The 25581-nt window shown below is 35.0% G+C and overlaps 1 protein-coding gene across 4 annotated transcripts in view; it reads right to left on the minus strand.

Annotated features, from left to right (window-relative positions):
• The window catches only part of CHD1 (chromodomain helicase DNA binding protein 1), a 57141-nt gene that overhangs the window by 4208 nt on the left and 27352 nt on the right, over window positions 1-25581 (minus strand). For 3 of the 4 annotated variants that reach the window (XM_064439642.1, XM_064439640.1, XM_064439641.1), the window contains 25 exons: window positions 25022-25122; window positions 24588-24766; window positions 22772-22899; window positions 21975-22191; window positions 21278-21367; window positions 20234-20424; window positions 18945-19133; window positions 18512-18674; window positions 16802-16954; window positions 16244-16315; window positions 14324-14473; window positions 13583-13731; window positions 13218-13314; window positions 13037-13132; window positions 11900-12076; window positions 11531-11691; window positions 10184-10225; window positions 9349-9479; window positions 8793-8931; window positions 7909-8059; window positions 6808-6930; window positions 6299-6436; window positions 3794-4057; window positions 3230-3370; window positions 930-1108 (listed from right to left, as the gene is read on the minus strand). In XM_064439642.1, the coding sequence (XP_064295712.1) occupies window positions 930-1108; window positions 3230-3370; window positions 3794-4057; window positions 6299-6436; window positions 6808-6930; window positions 7909-8059; window positions 8793-8931; window positions 9349-9479; window positions 10184-10225; window positions 11531-11691; window positions 11900-12076; window positions 13037-13132; window positions 13218-13314; window positions 13583-13731; window positions 14324-14473; window positions 16244-16315; window positions 16802-16954; window positions 18512-18674; window positions 18945-19133; window positions 20234-20424; window positions 21278-21367; window positions 21975-22191; window positions 22772-22899; window positions 24588-24766; window positions 25022-25122 (3621 nt within the window). The remainder of the gene's footprint in view (window positions 1-929; window positions 1109-3229; window positions 3371-3793; window positions 4058-6298; window positions 6437-6807; window positions 6931-7908; window positions 8060-8792; window positions 8932-9348; window positions 9480-10183; window positions 10226-11530; window positions 11692-11899; window positions 12077-13036; window positions 13133-13217; window positions 13315-13582; window positions 13732-14323; window positions 14474-16243; window positions 16316-16801; window positions 16955-18511; window positions 18675-18944; window positions 19134-20233; window positions 20425-21277; window positions 21368-21974; window positions 22192-22771; window positions 22900-24587; window positions 24767-25021; window positions 25123-25581) is intronic. The other variant, XM_064439643.1, reaches the window with a different exon arrangement.

Genomic DNA, 25581 nt, shown 5'->3' on the forward strand with positions numbered 1-25581 from the left:
TAACAACACTTCTTCTTATCAAAGATAGATAAAATACACTTTTGAATAATCTCCATATAATATTGTAGCATTATTATAATAGCTCTATTACGAGTTTCCACTTAAAGAAATGTAACATTTAGCAAAATGTGTGACATGGATCTCGGTTTTGTATCTCAAAACACCTTAATATTTTGAAGTAAAGCAAGTGAAAACAGCAGAAGCATTCTATGCTACCATAAATCTTCATGAAAATGACATGTTAACAGACTTTTGTATAAGGAAGTGCAGAATGTATTTTTCAACCATTAAAGTGCATATTCTGATAAAGATAACTCAAATTGCATTAGCAACTTAACAATGAAATAGAAGTAGTTACAAACCAACAATTTTTCTTTATTTTTTTTTAAATTGTCACCTTACAAAATGCAAGCTCTTCATTTTTAAAATACATCTAAGTTATGACAAATACTTTTATCAAGTCATAGTTCATACAGAGTTTAATTTTAGAGTGTATTTTTGAAAGAATAAAGAATTGTGCAACTCAGAATCATACAAAGTTTAGAACAAATTTAGAATTACATATTTTTAGCAGGAATTAAAGAAAACCCTCAAAGTTGAAAAAAAAAAACCACCCCAGATCCTTAAGGGTAAGAATGCTTTTCCACTAAACACCATCTAAGTAACAAGTTACCTAGTACTTGCTTTTGGTTGTAAAATGTGAGATGATGCCACCTACTGGACAAAAATGCATTGCTATGCAGTATGAAAAAGTCAATGCATTAAAAGTCAGAACCATCTATAACCATCTTTCTACAGACTCCTATTTAAAACAGCATAAAGATACAAGAAAGGGTGCATAAGGAACAAGGTAAGTAATTTAAAACTATTCTGCTTGGTAAGAGCAATTACAGATTTTCCTTTTTAAAGAAAAAACAATAACAACTTACTTTCTCCATTGTTTAATTTGTTCAGGATTTGTGTACTCCTTTAGACATTCAGTAATGTGATCCCCAATTTTGATTAGACACTGTCTAGTATGTTCCAGCTGCTCTCTTTCAGAAAGGCCCTTCTCTGGTCGATCCAGCTGTTTCAGTGCTGCTTTGACAGGCCTCATTCTTTCTTTGCACTGTAAAATGGAAAAAAGGAACGTATTAATTCAAAGAAAAAACCCAAGAGTTCTAAACCATGACCTGCCCCTTACTGTGATACATATATATACACACACACACACAGGCAAAGACAGTATTATTACAAGCCAAATGAAGCACAAGACTTGCTCGCAGCTCTTCAAAATGTTTTCCAGGTTTCCTTTGGAAAAAGTATTTTATTCCCAGTTGGAAATTTACTCCTCTATGAAAGCATTAGACTGTATAGAATACAGATATCAAGGTTTTCAGAAAGCACTAATATATTATAAAGGATTTTCTGAGGAAAAAGACTGTTTACAACTGGGTTTTACTATTTAAACTTTCAGCACAAGCATATAGGACAAAACTTATGCTTTTTAGCACCTTGAAAGCTATACAAACTCCAAGTCAAAATTAAATATGAGAGTGTTCAGGACATTTCCAACAGATACTTGCTGCAACAATTAAACCTGGCATTCAGCAGAGGATCAACATTGCTTCTCTGATCAGTTTTTAAACCTTAGTCCTATGCAAATACAAGCAGAACTTGTGCTATCTAGAGTAAAGCTAGTTTGGGTATGCCTAGATTAGTAACAACAGTGATGGCAACACACATACATGTCATCTATGTGTTCTTGAATTTTCACACTTTGATTCAAGTGTTTTAATAATAAACCCAGATAAAACCAGTTAGCATGATGTAAGTTACAGACACTTGCTTAGGAATACCATATCATTGTAGGTGGATGGTAAACAGAAGAAATGCATATTCTACTTGTCACAAAGAGCCAAATTAGTTAAGCCTGAACAATCCATGGTAGTAATTTCCATTTGAAAATGTAGTTAAATAGGCTAATCAGACTGCATCTGACCATGGCATAATGATAAACACACATTCCAGAACAAAAAGTCTGAATTAAAAAAAAAAATTGTTCTATACAGAGACCGAACCCAGTAAGAACAAAAGGAAGTCTGTAGATCAGGGGGGAGGGGACGGGGGGAAATTGAAAAACCAAATGAATATTTGGAATGGAATATCATGGAAAAATCAGGGAAGCTGTTCCTCACCAGTTCATGCCCCTGTGTAATTAAGCAGCTGCATTACATATTGCACTACCCACAGCTTAAAGTAGCCTTTTAAAAGACAGCTTACAGAGTGAACTGCTTAAGTACAGAAGTGATCAGAGAAGTATAACTAGACGTGGAAAGCAAGTGATTTTCTGTCACTTAGCCACACAAAGATATCCACCTGAATCACTCGAGACTGATCCTGGAAATCACAGGTGAGTTACTTGGATGTTTAGAATAAAACCGTACAAAGACCAGTCATTGCCATACTCAAGAGAATCTTACTTGTACATCACAGACAGCACCCACAACAGAACCAATAAAGCTTGGCTGGCAGAAACAAACGACTCTTGAAATCTGAATGATGAAACCTTCACAAGAGAGTAGCTGTTCAAAGTAACTGACTGGTGCCTTTCCAAAGGACCCAAATGATCTATAAAACTTCTCATGAATTGTGTGTACATACCTTCTTTCATCTTATATTGATTCTGTTCTTAGTCAGAAGTAGTTATTAAACTACTATTTAAACTACTATTGGTGTCAGAGAGTTTACTCCAGCAAGGTATTTCTAAGGGCTTTAGTAGACACAGGAAGGAACAAATGCTAATTTAAGTCTGCAATACTTCAGGAGGCGAGTGCTGAAACTTAATTTCTCTTGTTATCTTACAAAGAAGAAAGGCATATATGAATAGGCGAAGACAGAGACTCCAGTAATTGCACCGAAGTTCACTCATGTCTGCTCTTTAAGAAGCAGGATACACAAGTTATTCTTGAGGATATATCTTGAGTCTATATTCTAAATCTATTCAGCAGACAGATCACTGGATAAGTTTTCCTACTATCCTACATAAATACAGTAAACAGTAAAATAGATCCGCTGGAATGAAGACAAATATTACTTTAGTACAGTGGCAGTAACATTCGTTGATCTGAGACCTTACTAGCAAAAGATGACCTGTGTTACTGTGCCCAATAACAGAATCAAGCACATCAGAAATTGTCCTCATTTAGACTATCAAGTATAAACACTAACTTATCAAAAAGGGACTTACCACACTAAAAGTTTTCTGATCCAGTTCTTCAGATTCTTCGGATATAGGAACTGGTTCACTAGTTGCAGTAATATGAACTGGAGTATCCAACAATGTAATTTTTTTAGTTTTTTCTTTACTTTCAGATTTGATTTCATTTACCTAAGAGCAAGATATAAAAATATTTAAGTAAATTTTATTTTGGCTCTGGAATTATCCTATAATATATGACAATCCCTGTAACTACCTCATTCTCTTCAATAAGATTAAAAACTATGCTGACATTCAATGACAGTACATTTTACTTTCTCTGTGGGATGGAAAAGGAGAATGGAAAAGGAATAGAAGAATTGCTTGCACACACTTGTTCTCTGAGCCTAACTAAGATATGGGTCATAGAAGACAATTTCCCATTTCATATACCTGTCCTCATGGTTTCAGATAGTAAAAATAAAACTTCAAATGATGTAAAAGACTCCAATGAAATGACAATGATCAAATCCAAAATACCTTTTCACTTCAAAATCATTCAGAAAAACCTAGTGGCCTTTTCTAGTGCTATATAAGATAAGTAAACCTGGTTACCTTCTCTTCCTTCACTTCTTTTTCTTTCTGTGTGGATTCTTTTACTTTGTTTTCTCTCTTTTCTTTAATATCTTTTTCTTTTAATTCTTTCTTATCCTCTTTTTCTTTTTTCTCCCTTTTCAAATCCCTCTTATTTTCCTTTTCTTTTGTCTCTCTTTTTTCTTCAGCTTCCTTCTTTATACCAATATCTGGCTCAGGCTTTTCTTCATTTTCCTTCTCTGCTTTAATTTTTTTATGTGGATGTTTCACTGAAATAATCTCATCCTGCAATACGCAAGCATATATGTCACATCAGACTGAGTTCCTATCTATACAAGTTTCGTAACCATCAGATTAAAACATACTTTTTATCTGTGCATTTTCTTCTTTTTGGACAGAGATTTAACATCTATCAAACAGGACTGAACGCAGTTGTGAAGAAAGATGATATCTACTCACTCACTTCCTTGATGTGACAAAGCAAGTACCGATTTGGCAGTCATAGTGAGAAATTATGTCCATTTAACTTAGAAATCTGTCCCTCTAAAAGGTAGTTAGGCACTGAAGAGCTAAAAGGAAGTAAGTCTCGCAAAATCGAGCTGATTCATCAGGACACTCAAGTGATGGGGATGTTAGAAGTTCTCTATTCTAGTTTGCTTTGTCCCAGTAACTTTTTACCACCCCATATTAAACTTTCACAGGAGAAGGTAACAAAGTCCGAACTTCCTCTTTTCCAAAGGTGTTCTTTTTATTGGGCTTAAAAAATGTCTTAGTTACAGATTATCTGATATGGACCCATTTAATTATTTGAAGATGAACAAAATACCACTCCACTGGTCTTTATAATATTCACTTAGAAGGTTTGACATGGAAACTCAAATCCTTTCAGACACGGAAAAATACTATAATACGTAACAAAAGTGTTATGTACATGTGCAAGAATCATTATCTTTGAATTGATCTGAAGTATACCCTGGAAAGGCATAAACAGAATCGATTGCAGAAAAAGAGATGAAAGAATGCCTAATACATGAATCCAAAATGGTTACTTAGATGAGGTACCAAGCAATCGGCCCAGCCAGAACTTCAGTATTTAGGTACTGTGGAAACTTCCCAGCAAAACCCCAGTGACTTCAAGAGTTTCCTGAGTGTTCTAGCTGCCATCCTGTTTAACAGCTAAGTAGGTAAAGTCAACCACTTAGGTGGTTAAAGCCCATTTTTGTATATAGTTCAGTTTTCAGAAGTGCAGTTGTTAGTCTGTCTGAAAGTATTACAGGGATGAATAGCATTCCAAGCACTTTTCCAAAACATATCAAATCAGTCAACTGACTGTCAGCGTCTTCTGTTTTGAGTGGAGATGCAGTCTCACACTAATTTTTTAAGTAGTCTGAACACTTAATTTGCTTAGTTTTAGGATTCAGTTGCCCATGCTAATTTACTGGGAACACTTAGACTGAAAACACTTACAGTTCTTAGCCTTAGATTCAAAAAAAGTTATCTATAAACATAAGCCACTCTGCATTCAAAGTTTTTTAATTTTTTTTCTGGCTTTATATTTCATTCTCCATAGTACAATTTAAATACATACAGGAATGCTTTAGTTAAAAATGACTATTTTTTATAGATGTAACATGATTCTTCTAAGGTTGACTTCATCTTAACTATGTATTGACATAAGTATTTTTTCCTCTAGAGTGAGCTGACAATTAGAATGGTTTTAAATAGTTTAAAACAGTTACATAAGACACTTCAATTTAGTTTATTTTAAGCTAAGTAATATGTATTTTAATGATATGTATAGATTTCACTGATTTATTTCAGCTGTTTTCCAAGTCATAAAATTAGGTGTGACATGACACTAAACTTTACCTAAATTTTTATCTCTGGTGGTTTCTGCTGTGTGATAAATGTTAAGAAGTAAAAAGACCCTACAAAAGCAGAGGCCTGAAGGAACACATCAGAAGTGACAGAACACAATGAGGTAAAATAGTCAGTTAAATAGTCTTTTTGGATAATGACAGCCATAGTATATACAGGAGCTTTCACATACAAGTCTTCAAATATCATTTATTCATGCTGCTTATTCTACATGAGCTTGATGTTTTTTTCCTGCTACTGAATAAAAAACTTTACCTGAAAAATTAGTCTCAGTAGCAGTAACACATTAGCCAGAAACATTAGTTTTACAATTGTGTTTTACATTAGGTTTGCATTTCTAGCAGATAAGATGCTGAAGTCTTTCAGGAATGCTGAAACTGAACAATGCTACTTGTAATTAGACCACAACAGTTTTTACAATAGAATTTGGAAAACTACTCATAATTCCTCAGCTACTGGCTTACCATTAAATGAAAACAGATACAGTCTTCCATGTCCTTGTACTGATAGAACATCAACTGTAGTGGCCACAGGAGAAGGATGATATTCAGGTTCTTCAATTTTATTAAGTCAAGCAGAACATAAACTAGAAATTGATACTAACAGGAAGGACTGAATAGCCCTCTTTACCATATGAAAGGTATTTACCTTGTTATCCTCATCATCGTCTTCATCAGATTTTTCTGAGGGTTGTGGTGAAGAATCACTTTTTATTTCTTCTTTTATTTTTGCAGCCTTTATCACCTTGTTCTTCTTAGTTCTTGTTTTCCTCCTCTTTGAATTGCCCTGAATGCAAATTGGTCTCTTTTAATATGTCAACTTACAAGCATCTCTGCACCAGAGTTGCAAAAAAAAAAATTTTTTTTTTTTGCACATCAAATAGAGGGTTTATTTTATTTTATTTATTGCCACTAATGACCACCACTTTCCTCAGGACTGGAGACAGAGAGTAGCGCAACAGTAGAATATACATAAAAAATAATAAGAGAATAATACAATATGAAACTCACAATTTCTTGAGTTAGTCTCATGTAATATGATTCACAATACAGTGTAATACTATACAAAGAAAAAGAGCAGAACTAAGAAAAAGGATCAGCTGACAAGCCTATAAGCATATTGTCTTATCTCACTAATGAATGCTAAATTTTACTTACTGCACCAGCAAGCCTTTGTGCTTCCTTCCTTGCAAGGTCTTTATTCAGTAATTTAATGAGGTAGTCTGCACGGGTCTGTAACTGCTTTGCCTGGGGTTTCTTATCTGGATCATCAGGCAAAATCTGAGGAGAACAATGGTAGTATCACAGCTATGAGTACATCTTATCAGTTTGGAAGATGCTAGCCTGGATCACACAGAACAGAAAAAGCTGTGTAAAAAAGGTCAAAACCATCTTCTTCAACTACACGTAGTAAATATGCCAGCATGCTTGAAGCAATAGAAAATTTCTTAAACATTTTCATTTCTCTCCAATCATGCAGCCAATGGAAACTGTCTCAATGCAAACTGCAGTCTTGGAAATTGCCTCACAGTTTAAAGCAAACTCAAGAAACCAGCCCCAGACTTCTGTTTTCACTCTGACCGTTTCTCTGAGGAATTCTCAGCTCTTGCACCAGTCACCCACAGAACTGGCTCTGCCTCATTCATCTTCTAAATGCAGAAGTTGCTACAGGATAGTGCAGATTACAGGCACATTAAGGCATGAGAAGGAATAATTAAATGAATCTGGACAGAACCCTGGCTCCTCAAATCCCCAAACTACAGCTTGTTGGCACTGTCATAAAGTTTACTTCACCCCACTTTCCCTCAATACCTGTTGCTCACTATTGCTAAGGAGCTACTGCACCAATTCTAGTACAGCTATTCTCATGTTGTGAGTGAAAGACAGCTTTAAGTGAAGAACCTGGGGACCCCAAATGAGATCTCTAGAAAAACCTCCCTTCCAAAAGTTGAAGAACACAAAATGGAAAAAAATTGGAACATCTAAAATAGAGAAGCAAAAGACTGAAAAATCAAATGACAGAGGTCCAACTACATGGAAATATTGCAACATAATTGACTGCAAGAAGGTATACTTCAACCAAATACACAAGACCTTAAAATCTAGTACTATACCACAGGAAGGACATAAAAAGTACAACTGACATATAATATCTCTGCAGTTTGACTTATCATAAAATAAGCTGTTTCAGTAACTGTTCTCAGTAGCATTATTACCTAAACAAAAAGAGTCCTTGATGAAATGTTGTAGATGACATACCTTCTGTGTCAAACTAAGATCAGGATCCATTTTTATCATTTCCCAGCTGCCATATCCATATTCATAGATGCCTATTAACAGATTAGAATCATCTTCCTTACCCCAATCTATATCAAAATGAGCAGCCTTGGTGTGACATGGGATGACATATCTAGCAGAAATAAAATAGAAAGACAAATAAGCTTACTTCTGAAGCTTAGCAAGGGGAAAGGGAACACACTAAAAGTGATGTAACTACATTTATTTTCTCTGCTAAGATGCTGGTATATTTAAGAAATTAATCCAAATATTTATTGTTATTATTTCTTATATCAATAATATATTTGATATATATAAAGTATTTAGTGAAATCAGCACTGAAGTGTGTTTTAAAGCTGACCAAGACTAAAATACGAGGAACAACAGACACCTATCTGTGGCCACAAGCTGCATCACAGAGTTGGCTAACCATGACTAAAAGCATAAATCATCATCCAAGTGTAACTGCTAAATAAGTGGATAGTTTAGGGGTTGTGATATGCAAGGTGGCAAAGGAAAAAGTTCAGAGGGTAGAACTGCTGTGCTTTGATAGATACTGCTTTCCCCTCAAGCAGAGCTGACACATACAGTAGCTCCCCAGCAAGCCTGAATTTTAGTTCTGGTTATTATTAGTAACTGAACACAGTCCCCAGTGAATATAATGGAGAAGCCAAAGCTGGTACTGGCTTCTACGGCAAGGGAAGCAAGAACAGATGTGGAGCAGATTACTACTGCCAGTTCTTACAGGGAATAGAGGGACAATGCTGTCAGAGAGTGCTTTGAGTCAAAGTTGTCTGAAAAAAAAAAACAACATTAAAACTTGAAAAATTTTCTACATTACTACTGCCTTAAAAAAAATTCAGTACCTTTTTCTTTCTTCTGGATCTGAAGGAATGGATTTGTGCAATGGTGCCAACTCTTCTTCATGAGAGATGACTAGCTTTGCATTCACCTGCACGCCTGAGATTCGGAATGTTGGGCCTTTAACTTTCCCAAGTCTACCTCCTTAAAATAAATGACAAAGCTATTAAAATATTTATATTTACAAATATTATACAGAAAAATGTAAAGAAAACAAGTCATATTGATGCTCTAGATGCAAACTTTCAATTATACCAAATGATTTTTTCTTAACCAAATGCTTGAATTAAGCTCTACAATCAAAAGGTCTTACAGATAGTAACAGACTACTTTAAAATTTCACAGTAAAGCAAAACCATACTGCATTCTCCAATGACAATTCAAACACAGAAAGGGAAAATAAGTCATCTTACTATAACCCCTTTTGAAAATCAATCAGCATGCCAACATTTTTGTTTATATTTCCCCCCAGAAGAACTGTTTTCAGTAATGATCAGAGTGCAAGAATCATTCAGACTTCTTGACAATTTTTATTGCCCAAGTCCCCTGAACACATTGTACCTGCTCTTTCTTGTCCAGATGAATTGTCCTTTAAAGCTTTAATGCATCCGTTATGTACAAGCTCTCCCAAACGTCTAAGATCTGTCTCTGATTTATCAACTAGCTCAGCATCTCTAGCTACAGCATCTAATCTGTAATAAAACAAATACACATTTTTACAGCTCTGAAGCTTTACTGTGAATGACTCCTTCAGACCGTGAAACCAGAGAAATTATCATGTAAGTTATCAGTAACCTGCAGTTGCCTTGCTGTGTATAATTTTGATCCAAGAAAAAAAAGTGGTTCAGGTTTCAGAGGACAATACAAGAATTGTAAAGGACCCTAAACCTACAGTTTTCAGTCAAATTACTATATGTCTCTTTAGAAAAAGAAAAGGAACAATCATACGTAATATGTTCATATGGACTATAAATATTTTTACAGACAATATGGGTGGGAAGTTTTTCTTAGAATATAGAATAATAAAGAAAGCTTAAAAATAACTGACAATAAGGAAAATGCAAAACTGACAATCACGGTGGATAAACTGATAGGCTTTCAACACGCTATCAAACAAGACAACTTAATGATTATCACCAATTAAGATTAAAGAGCAGGTACAGTATAAAGAGAGAGAGTAAGTAGTCCTGCAAATTGAAAGGCTTGTTGTGTGGCTGTTTGCATATGTACCATATGTGAAGAAAGGGACGATATTATGCTAAATTGATATTATAGTCAAGGCAAAACACTAGACACTGTATTTTCGCTTAAGCCTACGGTTTCTTGGTATATTGTTCTAATTTGTTATGAAAACAAGGTTCCAAGTTGCTACACAAATAATAATCAACAAATTTACCTTTCAAGAGGGCCACCAAATTTCTTGTAACTCTTGATAAACCTAGTAACAGAAAATAATTTTGCCATTTAAATGTATGCTTAACTACTTTCATTTTAAAATTGTATTAATACAATTATTAATCTTAGTATAATGCTATGGGGACATGGGCAGAAAAAAAAGTAGAGAGAGTAGGGCACCCTAGCATATGCAGATAACCCAAATAAAGTCAGTTTTATTAGTTTAAGAACTGATGTAAATAAAACAATAGAAGGTAAAGTTTATTTCTGAAATTGCTTTATTAATTTCACAAGACAGAAGATTCAGCAGCTGGATGTGTCTAATAAAAATTTAATGAAGATTTACAGTAAGTGGAGGTTTCAGGCATTATGTTTTGCCTTAGTGAGAGGAACAATCTGCAACAGGCGATTTGAAGATTTCAGAAAATATCACATGAAAGATACTCTCTGTAGGAATGTGTAAGTAATGGAAAGAAACTGGAGATAACCAGGATAGAAAGGAAATGAAGAAACAATACAACTAATAAAATAATTTAAAAAAAAAAGAAAGTAAGGAAGGAAACTTCCTCAATCAAGGCCTCAAATTATTAGTGCAAGCACAGGAATAGTCTTGAAAAAAGTACCAATTCACTGTGGCATTAGATGAAATGGTAAGGCAAAAGGATCTTTAAACTTATTTCTGTCACCAAAAATCTTTTGAAAGCTTTTGAAGAAGAATGCATACTTAAATTTCAGAAGCAAAGTATCATTTCACAAACCCAAAAAGGTAAAACAAATTAATTCCTCCTCCTTTTACCAGAAAATATTTTAGCACCAAGTATTGAAGGGACCTGCTGTAGAAATTTCAAATAGGATTTATTTTTAGTTTAAAAAAAGCATGATATAACATCAATACAATTACAGTGTCAAGAAGTTTAAGAAAACAAAATCCACTCAAGTTTTTGTAGATGTCACCAAAAGGATTTACATATTCTCTCAGCATTGCAGTTTTTAGATAAAATTATGTGAAGCAGATTATTTTGCTTGTGTGTTAAAAGAAAAGCTCAACCATTGTACCAACTGGTTTTTAAAACTACTGTCTTCATGAGTTGCAGGAATTAACGAATTTAAAACAATCAAGAATATTTTTCAAACCTAATTTCATCCCTCATTAAAATGGGTCAAATCCTTGCCATGACAGTTCACTATGTCAGCACCACAAAATATACAAGATGAAATATTAAATGCCTAGAATAAAGAAAACTCAAATTCAGTAAAAATAAACTGCCTTCTGTACTTTCAAGCTTACTGCTACTACTGCTATAAATAGTCTTGTCCCTTTAAACATGCATGTCCCCCCATATCTTACCGCCTGATCTCTGCATCACTAAATCCTTTAATATTTTCTCGAGGAATAGTTCGTGGTCTTCCACGTTTTTTTGGCCGTTTTCTTTCTGAGATGGAGTCACTATCAGATCCAGAGTATCTTCTGCTCCTACTGCGCCTGCCTTCACTTCCATTAAAGCTGATCTGGAATTTCAGAGTAAGTAGTTCAAAGCTATGTGATTAACAAATGCAAGTGAAGTTTCACCTAGTCTGTCAAAAACATGTGTTCGGAAAAGAAAAAAAAAAAAAAAACCAAACCCAACCCAAAACACCAAACCAAACAAGCACTCCCAAACAACAAACTAAAGCAACAGCAACATAAAAGTGCAAGTCATTCAGAACCAAGAGACACCTGTTTTGCACAGTTTCTCATCCTTGGAAGCATGTATATTTCTTCAAGTTCTTTTTGTCTCTCCTCCTCTTCTATTCTTCGCCGTTGCACTTCTGGAATGATTTCTTCCCAATTTCTTGAATTTCTTTCTGGTTCCAACTCAATATCATCTTCATCCATGTTGGAAAAGTTGGCCACCTTGTGTATTAGAATTGATGAAGAGTTTTCGTCAAATCAATGCATGACTTCATTTGAAGAAGACTGAGCAACTAATATTTTAGGAAAATAAAGTTCTAAATGGCATATTTTATGCATTTATATATTGTATGTATTTATATATATGCTATTGTTTTATAATATATATAAAATTTATTCATACAGAACACTTCATGAAACACTTTCTCTAATGAAGGTATTTTTATTCATTCATGAAACAGACAGACAACAGGGCAACATGGGCTAATTGGAGGAAAGATGAAAATCTGCTCTTCTTTTAAAAGTTGACCAATACAGATGCATAATGAAACACCTCCCCACTAGCTGTATGACTGCTGTTTAACTTCCTTCAAAATAGGGCTAACGACACTGCAATGCCTGAGTTAATGTTAAACCAACCAAACATCAATACACTGTAGAAATCAAAATATATTGCAAATGGATGATCAGCAGAACTATTTAATATTCTGCTGATCTAAACAAATACTTCATGCTCTGTGGCTTTTTTTTTTGCACCCAAATTATAATACATTTAACTGACAACGTTTCAAATACCTGGCATTCAAGTTTACTTCAGAGCTAAAAGCTATTTCTAGAAGTTATCAAGTAAGAAATGCAAACTTTACATTTTGCATTCAACAATACCAGAGCTGCTAAACAAGAAAGGCAGTAAATAAAACACAAAACTACATAGAATTCTAATCATTAACACATTCACAATATCTCTTATTAGCAAAACACATCATGTATTTTTATATGTTTATAACTGATGGTTGGCATCCTTGTATAGATGAAAAGACATTTAATTAGAAAGAAAGAGTTGACTTACTGAGGCACCTACTCCATAAGAATGGAGACACGGATAGGTACATAAAAGAAAACTAGTACTGTTTTTATAAAGAAAAGTGTAATTATGTCAGGAGGGAGGGAACATAAAAATACCTTGAACTGTGAAAGCAACTCATCCCCTACAGTTAATGGACCTGGCTCATTTTCTCGAGTTTCAGCCCGCTTCAAGATTTCATCTATATCCATTTCCTAAAAAAGAAGTGACTCTTTACAATTAAATAATTAATGTATATTTTCAGCTGTTCTATCCATCTAGCACAGAAACACTACGTACCTGGGGCTCCTGTTCTTCCCCTTCAGGTTCTTTAAAAAGTTCCTCAGCACCAAACTTCAAAATTGCTGATAACTCCTCCTTATTAAAAGGTGTTGAGCTGAAATAAAGCATGTTTCAGAAAGACGATTTTATCTTAGTAATTTGAAAAAGTTCTCTATAATCATGAGGCAATTAAGCTTTCTTTTTACTGTTAAACTATATATATAATATAGATTTAATATGTAAATAAAAATCTACAAAGACAACATTTTTTGCATCTTTATTTAACTTTTTTTGCCTTTCATTAACCAAGTATAACTTATATTTTTACTTACTTGTCAACTACACTTAAGGGTAAATTAATATGGAAATAAAAACAAATATACCTTGAAGGAGTAGAGCCTGTATGTAGTATGGTTTTCCCTGTAGTGTCCATTCTCTGAATCACTAAATGATCTAACACCATCTTTTTCTTGGCTCTTTCAAGAATATCTTCTTCTACTGATCCTTTTGTGACTAGTCGATAAATATTAACCTATGTTTATTTTTAAAAAAGTAAACAACAACAAGGAGAGATGTCAGTCTTCACTACATACCTTCTGAATTTATCGACTGGTTTCAAGTAAGAAATACGTGTTCAATCATGTTACCACAGTCTTTAAATAAGCATTTAAGAAAAACCACAGAAGTCTTAGACCTGTCTTTTTTAAACTTCAGTGATTTGGCACAAGCATTGCTGCAAGCAAAACTGTCATATTTCCGATTATTACTATATGTCTTCTGCAAGAAAGAAACCCGAAGAGAACTACGAAATATTTAAGCAAGGGCGATGTGCCTGACGTAGCACTTATTTTCTACAATGACGTGATGCCAATGATTGCGGGACAGACAAGCCCACAACTCTTCTTCCTCTCCCATCCACACAGCACAGCTGCCATATTATCTCCTCTTATAGGAAGACTCAAAAAAACCCGAAGTTAAATGAATATTACTAACTTTTTTTGGACATACGCAGCAAGTATTAGTTATTCTTAAAAATACATGAAGACTGAATGGTGCAGAGAAACTGGACAGCTACTGTATGAAACCCTCCTTCAAGTTTGGAGCTTAAAGCTGAACATGCATACCTGCTTCTTCTGTCCGATTCTATGTGCTCTAGCCTGTGCTTGCAGATCATTCTGTGGATTCCAGTCAGAATCAAATATAACTACAGTGTCAGCAGATGCCAAGTTGATTCCTAATCCTCCAGCTCTGGTAGACAGTAAAAAGCAGAAGTCCTGAAATCACAAAATAAGAAATAGTTTTATATATAATAGTTGTAATATATTTAAAGGAACCAATATGACACTTGTTTATGCAGTCTGCAGTGCAGACTACAAAATCATATACTATCAAGTCCGTAACTGTTTTATAGTTAAAGTTCTTCAAGTATGAAGCAAACAATGTTATCCAGTTCTTTCATAAAGTTACTGACTTTTGGACAGTTTAAAGGAAGCAGCATTCTAGAAGATGATTACCAACAAAAAAATCCCAACCAAACAAAAGACTGTCCAAAAAGTACAAAACCCTAGTGTGAAAGCCTCGTATGTTACAACGTCCCTCTCCAACATCCCCTGCCCCAAGCCCTGGAAGACTAAGCAGCCATGTCAGAACAGGAAGACACTTGAGTCTACAGGTAACTGGTTAAGAGATGGGAAGCAAAAGGCTTCTGCCCAGCTCAATGCTGTTCAACATATTAATGAACAATACAAAAATGGAATAAGCAACGAGGAGAAAAAGCCTGTAGATCATATAGAACTACTAATTCAGAAACAACTATGAAGGACTGCAGAAGGATCTTGAGACATGCAATAGAACAACATATGAAATTCAAGATAAAGTAAAACAGGTTAAAACCCCTCCTTTTTTCTGTACAGTTAAAGGAAATAAAGAACCCTTACACTTAGGAATGAGTCCTGAGAATTGTGTTAGAAATTTCCATGCTGACCATAGCTTAGTAATGGCCAAAAACCATATAGATTGTTCTGATTTTTTAGGAAAGAAATAAAAAGAACTGAGAACATAATTTTGTTGCTGCACAAATGCAGTTTGCCTCCATTTTTGAAATGTATTTAGTCTGAGTACCTCTTCATCTCAAAAAACATACAGTGTATCTGCAAAGACTTCAGAAAAAGGCAACGTCTATGCTAGAAATTTGAAACTGAATTAGCTTCTGTATTTACCAAATAACTCTATAATGTAAACTTCAGGCAAGTCCTCCTTCCATCATAGTAAAAACAAGCTCAGCAGCAACTGAGAAATGTTATCCTTCAATTATTGATTCAAAAAACCACCACCAACAAAAAACAAACCCAAAACCACAACCTCCCCTCCCCCAAATCTGACAGTGTAGGACAAAAGATTGAAGCTGATCAAATGTATGGAATGTCTTGCTTATTAGGAATGCTAAGTAAGCTACAAATTTTCCAACTCAGGAAAGAAAGAATCTGTCACAGACACCTATATATTCACAGGTTGCTCACAACGAATGGCTAGAAATCAGTTCTTCGTTATTTCTTCCAGGGGAAGCAAGTAGCTGGCAACAAATGAATGTAACAGAAGCCAGATTTGAAACAATTAAAGATGGCTGTTCATGAAAGGATATGCAAGTTAGCTCTGCCCATTACCAGGATGTTTTTGATGATAACTGTGTAAGCTCAATGCTCTTGTGAACATTGTTGGGTTAAGTTCTACACAGCAACAAGGCTGAGGTTAAATTTCTGCAGCACTTACATAATATTTAAAATTACTTTGATAAAAAGCATTAGAGAAAAATTATAGCTACACAAATGACTAAATACCATTTTCATAAGTTATGTGTTTTCCACTTACCTCTTCTTAAAGAAGAAAAAGATAGCCAACGTAAACCTTATCATCTAGGCAATAACAATGAATTTTCAACCTTACTGATATATTCCGTGCTTTTCTCAGCCCTCATTTTTTGTGCAATGTTTTTTGTATTTCTTGGGAAAAACTCAAACTGATCCCTTAGGAAAAAAAAAACATACCTCTGATCCCTCTGCATTAAAATGATCCAGTGCTTGTTTCCTCAATTCCCCTTTTATTGATCCATCAAGTCTCTAAAAAGATTGAATACTACAGTTAAAAAGTAATTCTTATACTATATTCAAAGTCAGAGCTACTTGAATTCTCAACTGCCAAAACTGTTATGTGAAGGGAAAAAAAGTAATGCAACACTTCATTTTTTAATTCATTTGTTAAATTTCAAAATACTATTTAGCATATAGCAATTGCCAGCCTTTCTAGAAAAAACACACTTCTTAAGACTTTTCTTAAGCAAAGTGGTAAAGATCACATGATGACAACACAGTTGAGGTTGGAAGGGACCTCTGGAGATCACCTTGTCTAACTCCCCTACTCAGGCAGGGACAGATAAAGCAGGTTACCCAAGGTCTTGTCCAGGTGGCTTTTGAATGTCACAGAGGATGGAGATTCCATAACCTCTGGACAGCTTTTTGCAGTGCTCTGTCACTCTCAGGGTAAAGAAAAGATTTTTCTTACATTCAGGATCAAAACTTCTTTGCTACTACCTCCAAGATTCTTACCTGAAAGGGAAACTGACGGTACTTGAGATATTCTGCTAGGATGTCCAGCATCCTCACCATCTGTGAGAAAATCAAAACTCTGTTGCCACGTTCTCGCAGACGAATCAGTAGCTTGTCAAGAAGGATTAGTTTCCCGCTGCTACGTATTAAATGCTACAAGAGACAAGAAATATATATTACAAACTAAGTTCATCTCAACACTAATAAACACTGCAGTTGGTTAGGCATTCATTGGAGGTTCTGACATTCCTTAAGAATTTTATAGCTCAAAAGGTGCACACAACATATAGTCCTGCTAGAATGAAAGAAAAAAAAAACGCCATCAAGTTCATGTGAGCATAAGACAACACTGCTATATAAACTTACTAGCTTGCAGCATTAACTGAAGACAAATATTTACTCTGATTTTAGTTTAGTTGACTCTAACTGAAATCAACAGAACTACTAACTCAAATATTTTTAAAGGAAATGCATTATTCAGTTCCCTCTTTTAAAGTCGTATCTTAACATCTCATCAAAACATGAAGTAAAAATATGGGCTTAAAAATTTAAGCAGTTATAATGTAGGCCCAAGTTCTTTTCTGTCAAGTAAAAAATAAAATTTTGTAACCAATAAAATACAAGATTGAGGAAAAACTATCGTAGTACTACTTTCTTGGAAATAAGTACTGCTGCTTAACCCTCTAAGAATTTTTAAACAAAGCCTACCAGTCAAGTTTCTCAGGCAAGATAAAGTGAGAGGAATCTTGTCTGTGGTGCCTAATACTGTAACCCACCTAAAGCCTGTAAGCCTTCTCAGCTCCATTGGGAATAACTGGAACAGAAACTCAAGGAAGTGTGAAATTTGATGTTGAAACCACTTCAGGTGAAGACGTTCGGGATAGAATTTTATGGAAAGCTGAATTTTCAGTTAGGTGCTTTTATTCTTTATGCCACAAAGGCGGAGGATATTTGTCACTGCACAAACTAGTAGTTTTGGGAAGGTATTTAAATTATGAAGTGAAAGCTTACAGAAAAAAAAAAATCATCCTTAGAGACATTTATGTTGGTATAAACTGCATCAACAACAGTCTTATCTGTTGCTGTGCTTCTCAACAGTTTTGGTACAAATATTAAGTTAACCTTAAGGAAAAAAAGAAGAAAAGAAACAACAGATGACATGATGATTGTTTTCATCTGTTACAAAACCAACAAAATCAGACTAAGCGTTGGATGCCTGTTACTTTCATTTCCTTTCATTTTGGTTGTTTGCAGGCATACAGAGAACACTATTTGGTTATTAAAAAGGCATAAAAGCATTCTGCAGACCACTTTCTGCTGTGACATAGACTGCTGGTGTACCACTGCCAGTCACATGCGTTTCCACTCACACTGCATTTACCTGCTTAGCTGCTTTATTTTACTTAGGTTTAAAATAGGTCTCGATCATTTTGCATGAAAACACACAGCCTGTTTCAAACTATTTCCTTTTCACTTTGATTGTAATTAAAATCAGAGATATTTTTAGTCAATTATCTGTCAATTATTCAGTTCCAATTAAGAAACAGAAATCAATTCACTTACCTGTAAAGAACCAAGATGCACATTTTCCAGAGAACCTCTTTTATCTTAATATACTTCAATAAGAATTAATAAGCTGCCAGAGTACTATAAAATTTTGTGAGTATTAGTAAAACAGAACTTTTTTTTTAATCAAAAAGTGAAAATTACCTGTAAGGCCTCCTGCTTATTATAGAATTCATTATCATCTGGTGGTTTAATGAGGTAGCAATGGTTACAGCACTTCTTGAGTTCCATCATGATGTTCAAAAAGCCTGAGGTACTGCCTTTTGAACCTTTACTGAGGGCTTTATAATTCCTGGTTAAAATCCACCTATGATATAAGATGTACAATATTAAGTAATTTTTAACCATATGTAGAAGCAAGACACATGTAAGCTCTCAAAATATAAACAAGCTAAATTAAAAAAGCAGCTCCCAAAAGAATGTGCTAACATGCCAAACAAAAGAAGCTCCAGTTCAGGCTAGAAGCCTCAAGTTCAGGCTAGAAGCTCAAACTGCATTATAAAAACTATTATATTTTAGTAAATTGTATGCAGACATATTACTAAAACACTACAATTTAAAAAGTGTTGCTCCTTACTTGTAATATTGCTTCTGCAATGCACTCATTTCCATCCTCAGAATTTGCTCAACTTTAGCAGGTAAAGACTTTTCTACATCTTTTTTAACTCTTCTCAGCAGAAATGGTTCAAGTTCTTTGTGAAGACTTGCATAACCATACTCTCTCCCTTTACCATGCTCCTCTTCAAAATCTTCCCAGGAGGCAAACCTTCAACATAATAGAGAATGAGTGCAAAATAGTGACATACTGTGAATGACCTGAAGAAGCAAAATTCAGTAAGAAAGGTAACACAAACACAGGAAGTATATAAATATACCACAACAGCACACACATTTGGATTTCTTCCCCACTCCTCTATCCAGTTTCTGAATTTTCATCTCACAACAAATTCCAAACACTTTAAATAGAAGAATAGAATTTTCCTAAAACACAGAATGAAAACTACTGAATTTTAACTTCCTCAGGGGAAGGACAACATTTTTATTTTTCTGCAAGGATACTCATCTAGATGGTTACAGGAATTACATTATTACATTTAACGAGAGCAGCATGAAAAACCAGCTGTATGGCTGGAAGGTGTGCAAGAGAACAAGAGACTACTTAAGGTACTTTTTCCATCTTGTATTGTCTAGCTGAAGCATAACAGACAAGCAGAAGAGACACTATGATCAAATGAAGCAGGGGTACCAGACCATAGGGGCTTTGCTTATAAGATTCTGAAAAAATCAGCAAAATCCATAGCTCAAACTAAACAGAGCTATAGTACTTGTGTTTACAAGGTGTCTGACAGAAACATGTGCTCTCATACATGAGCTCTAATCTATTGTAGGTATAAACAGAGGTCAGTACAAAATAAGGTCAATACAGTAAGCTTACTGTATGCAAACTGCACGGGAGAACTAGCTATCTGACTGAACCACAAGATATTGGGCATCTTGGTAACAAATTTGTTTTCATTAATAGAACTAACAGAGAAAAGATTCCATTCTATTTCCCCAGACTAAACCCATACGATTTTCTTCTTAGGCTAAGATGAAGCCTTTTTTCCAGGTTCTGACCCAGACATCAAACCATCATTTTTGTGGGCTGCTAAAATGGAAGAAGGTGGCAACTGCTACCAGCATTTCTTATCAGGAGCAGCATTAAAAATCTATGCGTCTTAAAGTAGACAGAATAGTAGATAGAATATTTAGATTACCTATCAGTACGATTCTCTACCTCTGTTGGTTTTCAAATCACTGCACTACTTCACAATAAGAAACTTGACCAAAAAATATTAGAAATAATTACGTAAAACTCTTCCTTACTTTTCTGGCATGATGAAGTGCAACAAAGACCACAGCTCTTTGAGGGAGTTTTGCAGAGGCGTTCCAGTAATAAGAAGACGATGGTTAGACTTAAAGTCTATTAAAGTTTTGTATAGAAGAGAGTCGTCATTTTTTAAACGATGAGCTTCGTCAACTCCTATGAACGCCCAATTCAGACCACCAAGGAACGACTTGAAATGTAGAAGGGGGGAACATTATATGAATAAACACATTGCATAATTCACCACATTTTATAATCAAGGTATAAACACCATCACTTTTTGGTTTATTTTAATAAAATATGTACAGTTATATATTTTTAGTACTATGGCTTTTACATTTGCCAGATTCAATGAAAGGCTGTGTAAGCATCCCAAGAAAGTATAAATTAAGTTTAAAAGGAAAAAAATGGCCAAAAGTCTGACCCACATTAGTTTTTAAATGACAGGAAAAAAAATCAGTATTGACCTCTTCTTCCCAGCATGTGTAAACGAAGTAAAAATGTTCTGCTTCTTGACTACCTATAAAAATTTCTATATATTCTTAGAAGGATTAACAACAGGTCTGTGTGTTACCACTACAGAGACAGTAATTATTAATACATGTACACATACTACTGTCTGCACAATAACAAATAAAAACTATATGGGATTTCAGAGTTCTGCATCATGTGTGGGGCTATGGGTTGGGTTCTTTTTCAATTCCTTGATGGATGTCTGCAAAGAAATAAAGCTCTTGAAGATGGGAAGAGATTATTAAAGTACTGAGAATCCCAAGCAAACTGGAGAAAGAGAAGTGTTACCCTCTTAACGAAATGCAAAAAGGCTGGAAGCCTCACCACACATACAGAAAATCTAAAAGTTCTTAAAAAACTACACAGACACACACTCAAAAGAAGAAAAAAAACCCAAGCCATGCACTGTCATACTTCCAACAGCAAAAGCTATCACGCTATCACACTCTCCATAAATGTAATGGCCCACAACCCAAATACATGCAAGTCTAAAGAGAAATTATTTTTATCTCCCTGAGAAGAGTGATTACCTTATCCTTCAGCAAAATCTCATATGTTGTTAGAAGTATGTTAAATTTTAACCGTTTGGTCTGTGGATGCATCCATTCATGAGTTCTAATCTACAAAAAAGAATCAAGTGAACTACAAACTAGTGAAAAAAGGTCTTGCTGATCAATTTAAGTACTGCAGCAATGTAAAGGTTTAATGACATACAATTATAAAATCACAAAACAGAAGCACAACATATTAACATACACAAGATTGAACTTCCAACCTAAGCACTCCAAAACCATTTTGTTTAAACTTCTGAATAAACACCAAAGAACTTCTACAAAACATTTTTTACTTCAATGGATAAGGCTACTAACATTCAGAAAACACGTTAAGAAAACAAACCAACAACCTTTCAGGAAATAAATTAAGACCATGGTTGGCTTGCTGATCTATTTATTTTTACTATATTCACCTAGAAATATAATATGGCAGAATATTTTTCAAATGCAAGACTATATTATTATTATTCCTGTTCACTTTTAAGCAGGAAAGAAATCTTTCATGCACATTTATATTAGATGAAAATCTAAGCTTTCAATTTTCATTAAACACATAGCGTTTCAATAAGTATTTGCTCAGTCCTAACCAAAATATTGGATATTAGCAGAAGACAAGAACATGGAGTGACTTGTTTATCTACAAGGCTTTCTGATGAAAAAGAAAAATACTCACCATATTTCTGCTAGTTATATCTCCTAAGTAAACCACAGCATTCATCTGAGAAGCCCAAGTTTGAATTTCTCTTTGCCAAGATGTCAAGGTAGAAAGTGGCACTACCAGCAAGAAAGGCCCATACAATTGATGTTCATGAAACAGGTAGTTCAGAAAAGAAATTGTTTGTATTGTTTTACCCAGACCCATTTCATCCGCAAGAATACAGCTATTCCCTCTAGAAAAGGAAAATTGGGGTGGGGGGTGAGGGGTGGTGTAGAGACAGGAGAGATTGGACAAGAAGAAATTATTATCTTTTGAACACAAAAGCCACTCATACAAGTTTGCAAGATTTTGCAACTATACATCTTCAAGTTTATTTCCATTGTTTTTCCATAAAACTGACTTCCAACCGCCTCACACTTAACACTTGAATTAAATTAACAAAATTAACAAAAAGCTTGCAAGTATTCCTCATAAGTCTAATTTTAAAAAGTATAACATTAATATTGACATTTTGGACAAGTTTGCTTTGGGTTTTCTGGTTTAACTGTTTTAGGTTTGTTTTGTTTTTAAAAAATATTACTTTCTCCCATGTGACATTAAAAGCAAAGCAACAAAGCTTAGCTGTTTTTTGAGAACAGCCATGGAATGATAAGCTTTGGTACTACTTAGAGCAATGCCACTCCCCTCAGATCTCTACTTTGAGCTTACTGTATGAAACTCTCCACCTTCAAAAAAAATACAGAAAAATCAATTTCAAAGTTTTGCAAATGCTCACAATTTACAAACAAAAACTCATTTCAGACTATACTTACTTGCACCATGAGTGAGCAAGCCAATTCAATCCATTTAACTGATAATCTCTCAACTCTAAGCCTTCGTGTCCTCCAATGTAAGATGGTTGCTTCTTTAGTGCAACAAACCTTGGCCTCTGTTTTAGAACCTGTCAAAAGCAAATTGATCAACAGTCCTACTACTGATTGAAGTTACCAAATTGTTTTCCTATAGGGAAAATAGCAGTAGGTATCTATTGGGTCACCAAGTCTAGTCTTTATCCATCGATGAAAACTAGACCATATAAAAACACCAAGAAATTTGCAAGTTGAAATTAATTTGATTGCTAACCTAAACTTCACAACAGGAGTGACACTAACTCACTCAAAGTTTACTTTTAAAATAAACTACAGTACTGAACAAGCCAGTAAAAATGCAGGGGACTGGTACCTACAAAAAAACCTGCTCTTAGTAGTGCTATTTTCCATATGTATTACTATATATCATCATTACTATTTTGAATAACCTTCAAAAAATATTTCGTATGTATCCTACCTCTAGAGTCATAGAATATTTCCACATTTTTACTATCACAACTGATGTGGTGGCTTGAACCTGACCGACCGCTAAGCCATGACCCAGTTGCTTACTCACTCCCCACCCCAGCAGGACAGGAGAGAGAACTGAAAAAGTGAAAGTGAGAAAAAATTGTGGGTCAAAACAAAGAGTTTCTTGGTTGAAGGAAAAAACCTAACCAACCTAAAAAAAACCCACAACCAGAAAACCCCCCACAAGTGCCCCCACAGCCCGAACCTCATTTTATTTATTTATATAACTCTATGTATTTCTGTACATTCATTTATGTTCCGCATTATACATTATACGAAGTTCTAGAAATCCATTTAATGTATGTTCTTCACACATCAAAGTCTATCTGGGCATAAACCACCTCATCCTGTCACAGTCTCCACAGGATAATGTAATGCTTGATGAGCAAGTTCCTTTAAGTCTTGACTCAAACTTATTTCAAGATACGACAGCGCTTGAGAACATATTCTGAATGGTAGCTGCACATACGTTTCAATCCTTTCTTGAAGTGCTAACTCTCGAGGCATCAAATCACCTATTTAATCTCATCTTGCTTGACCCTATTGACAGTACATTTTGAAGAAGGTTAATGGCTTATTGTGCACAAAACATTACACTACTAGCCTCAGGATCATTCATTCCCCCTACACCCCTAAAACGACTTGCACTTTTGTGCCTCTGGTTCCTATTTCAGGGCTATAAACTTGATCCATTCCCCTTTTTCTCACTTTTCACAAAGTCATCTGGTAGATTATTTATCACCATCCCCTCACCCTCAAGAATTGATTAATGAGATCGTTGACGTGTATGGGGAATCATTCTGACACTGATGCCTTTGTCTTCCATTTGGCTATGGACAGAAAGGGAGTCACACATTAACTCACCAGCAGACTGATGACCAGCAAGTCTACAAGGAACAGCCACCTCTGAATCCCCTACTCAGCGCACCCAGTTTTATTGCTGAGCATGACACTAAATGGCATAGAGTATCTCTTTGGTCAGTGGGGTCAGCAATACTGACTGTGTTCCCTCCCAGCCCCTTGCCCGCCCTGAGTCTACTTGTGGTGAGGAGGGCACAGCAAGAAACAGAGAAGGCCTTGACACTGTGCAAGCACTATTCAGCAACAGCCAAAATGCTACTGTTTAACAACACTGTTTAGGTCACAAATCTAAACCACAGGTCATACAGGGTGCTGTGGGGAAAATTAACCCCATTGTAGCCAGACCCAGTACAACTTGTTATAAATCCGTTGTAAATTACAAACCCACCTTACAGTCCTTAAAGGGAGTGGTCTTGGATTGATTTCTGCTGAAGTACTCATCAATGCGTGCCTGAAACTTTTTGGCAATGAGAGCACCATCTTCCCAGCTACATTCTGAATAAGGCAGTCCCTGCCATTTGCAATAGTAGTCTGGATAACCAGCCGCTGATTTCTGATTTGAATGAGCTGCAGAAATATACCAGAGATATCTGATCAGGATTTTACCTGTCTCTCCTATGAAAACACTCATTTTAGAAAATAAGACATCATAAGCTAGCTTCATAGCACAGGCAGTACGACAACCTTTCTCTTTACCCAGAGTTTTGGTTTGGATTAAAAAGTTATATTATTATTCTAAATTTCTTAACTACAAATGCAACATATAAGCAGTGAACATACAGAATTCTCAACACCGTTTTTGTCTACAAGTTTGCAACATACCGATTATTCTTTCCACTATCTGATATTGTTTATGTAGATCATCTGTAAGCTCCTGCTGGCAGTTGTAATACTCCACATCTTCTGGAGAAGCATTTTTCAGCCTGTAATGGGAATTCATTTACAACACTTATTACATTGCATAGTTCTAAAACTAAGAAAATTTGGCAACTCTAACGCTCTGAATGTAAGCATCACAGGAATGTTGCTCAGGGAGCTTCTTTGAGGGGACAACTTAGTAATTCCTACTACAAAATTGTTGCATCTGGCCTACTAGGTGCTTCGTCATTATGAGAACGCTTATCAAGAGACACAACTGCTACAGCTACACGTGGTACTAGCCATGCAGCTAGTTCAGAATACCTATTCTCAACAATAAGTAGTGTACTTTACAGAGTATTTTCATGGAACTGTATTCAGGGTGGGTCACTCTATAAGAATCCGTCTTATGATTAAGTTGTTAAAAATCCCACCAGTATTCATTGATTATATTAAACATACTAATAAAACTGAACACCAAAAGGTTATGTTATAGATTAGTTCAGGTTTTTGTTCCCAGGCTT

This window comes from Phalacrocorax carbo, chromosome Z (genome assembly GCF_963921805.1).
Source record: "Phalacrocorax carbo chromosome Z, bPhaCar2.1, whole genome shotgun sequence".
NCBI lineage: Eukaryota > Metazoa > Chordata > Aves > Suliformes > Phalacrocoracidae > Phalacrocorax > Phalacrocorax carbo.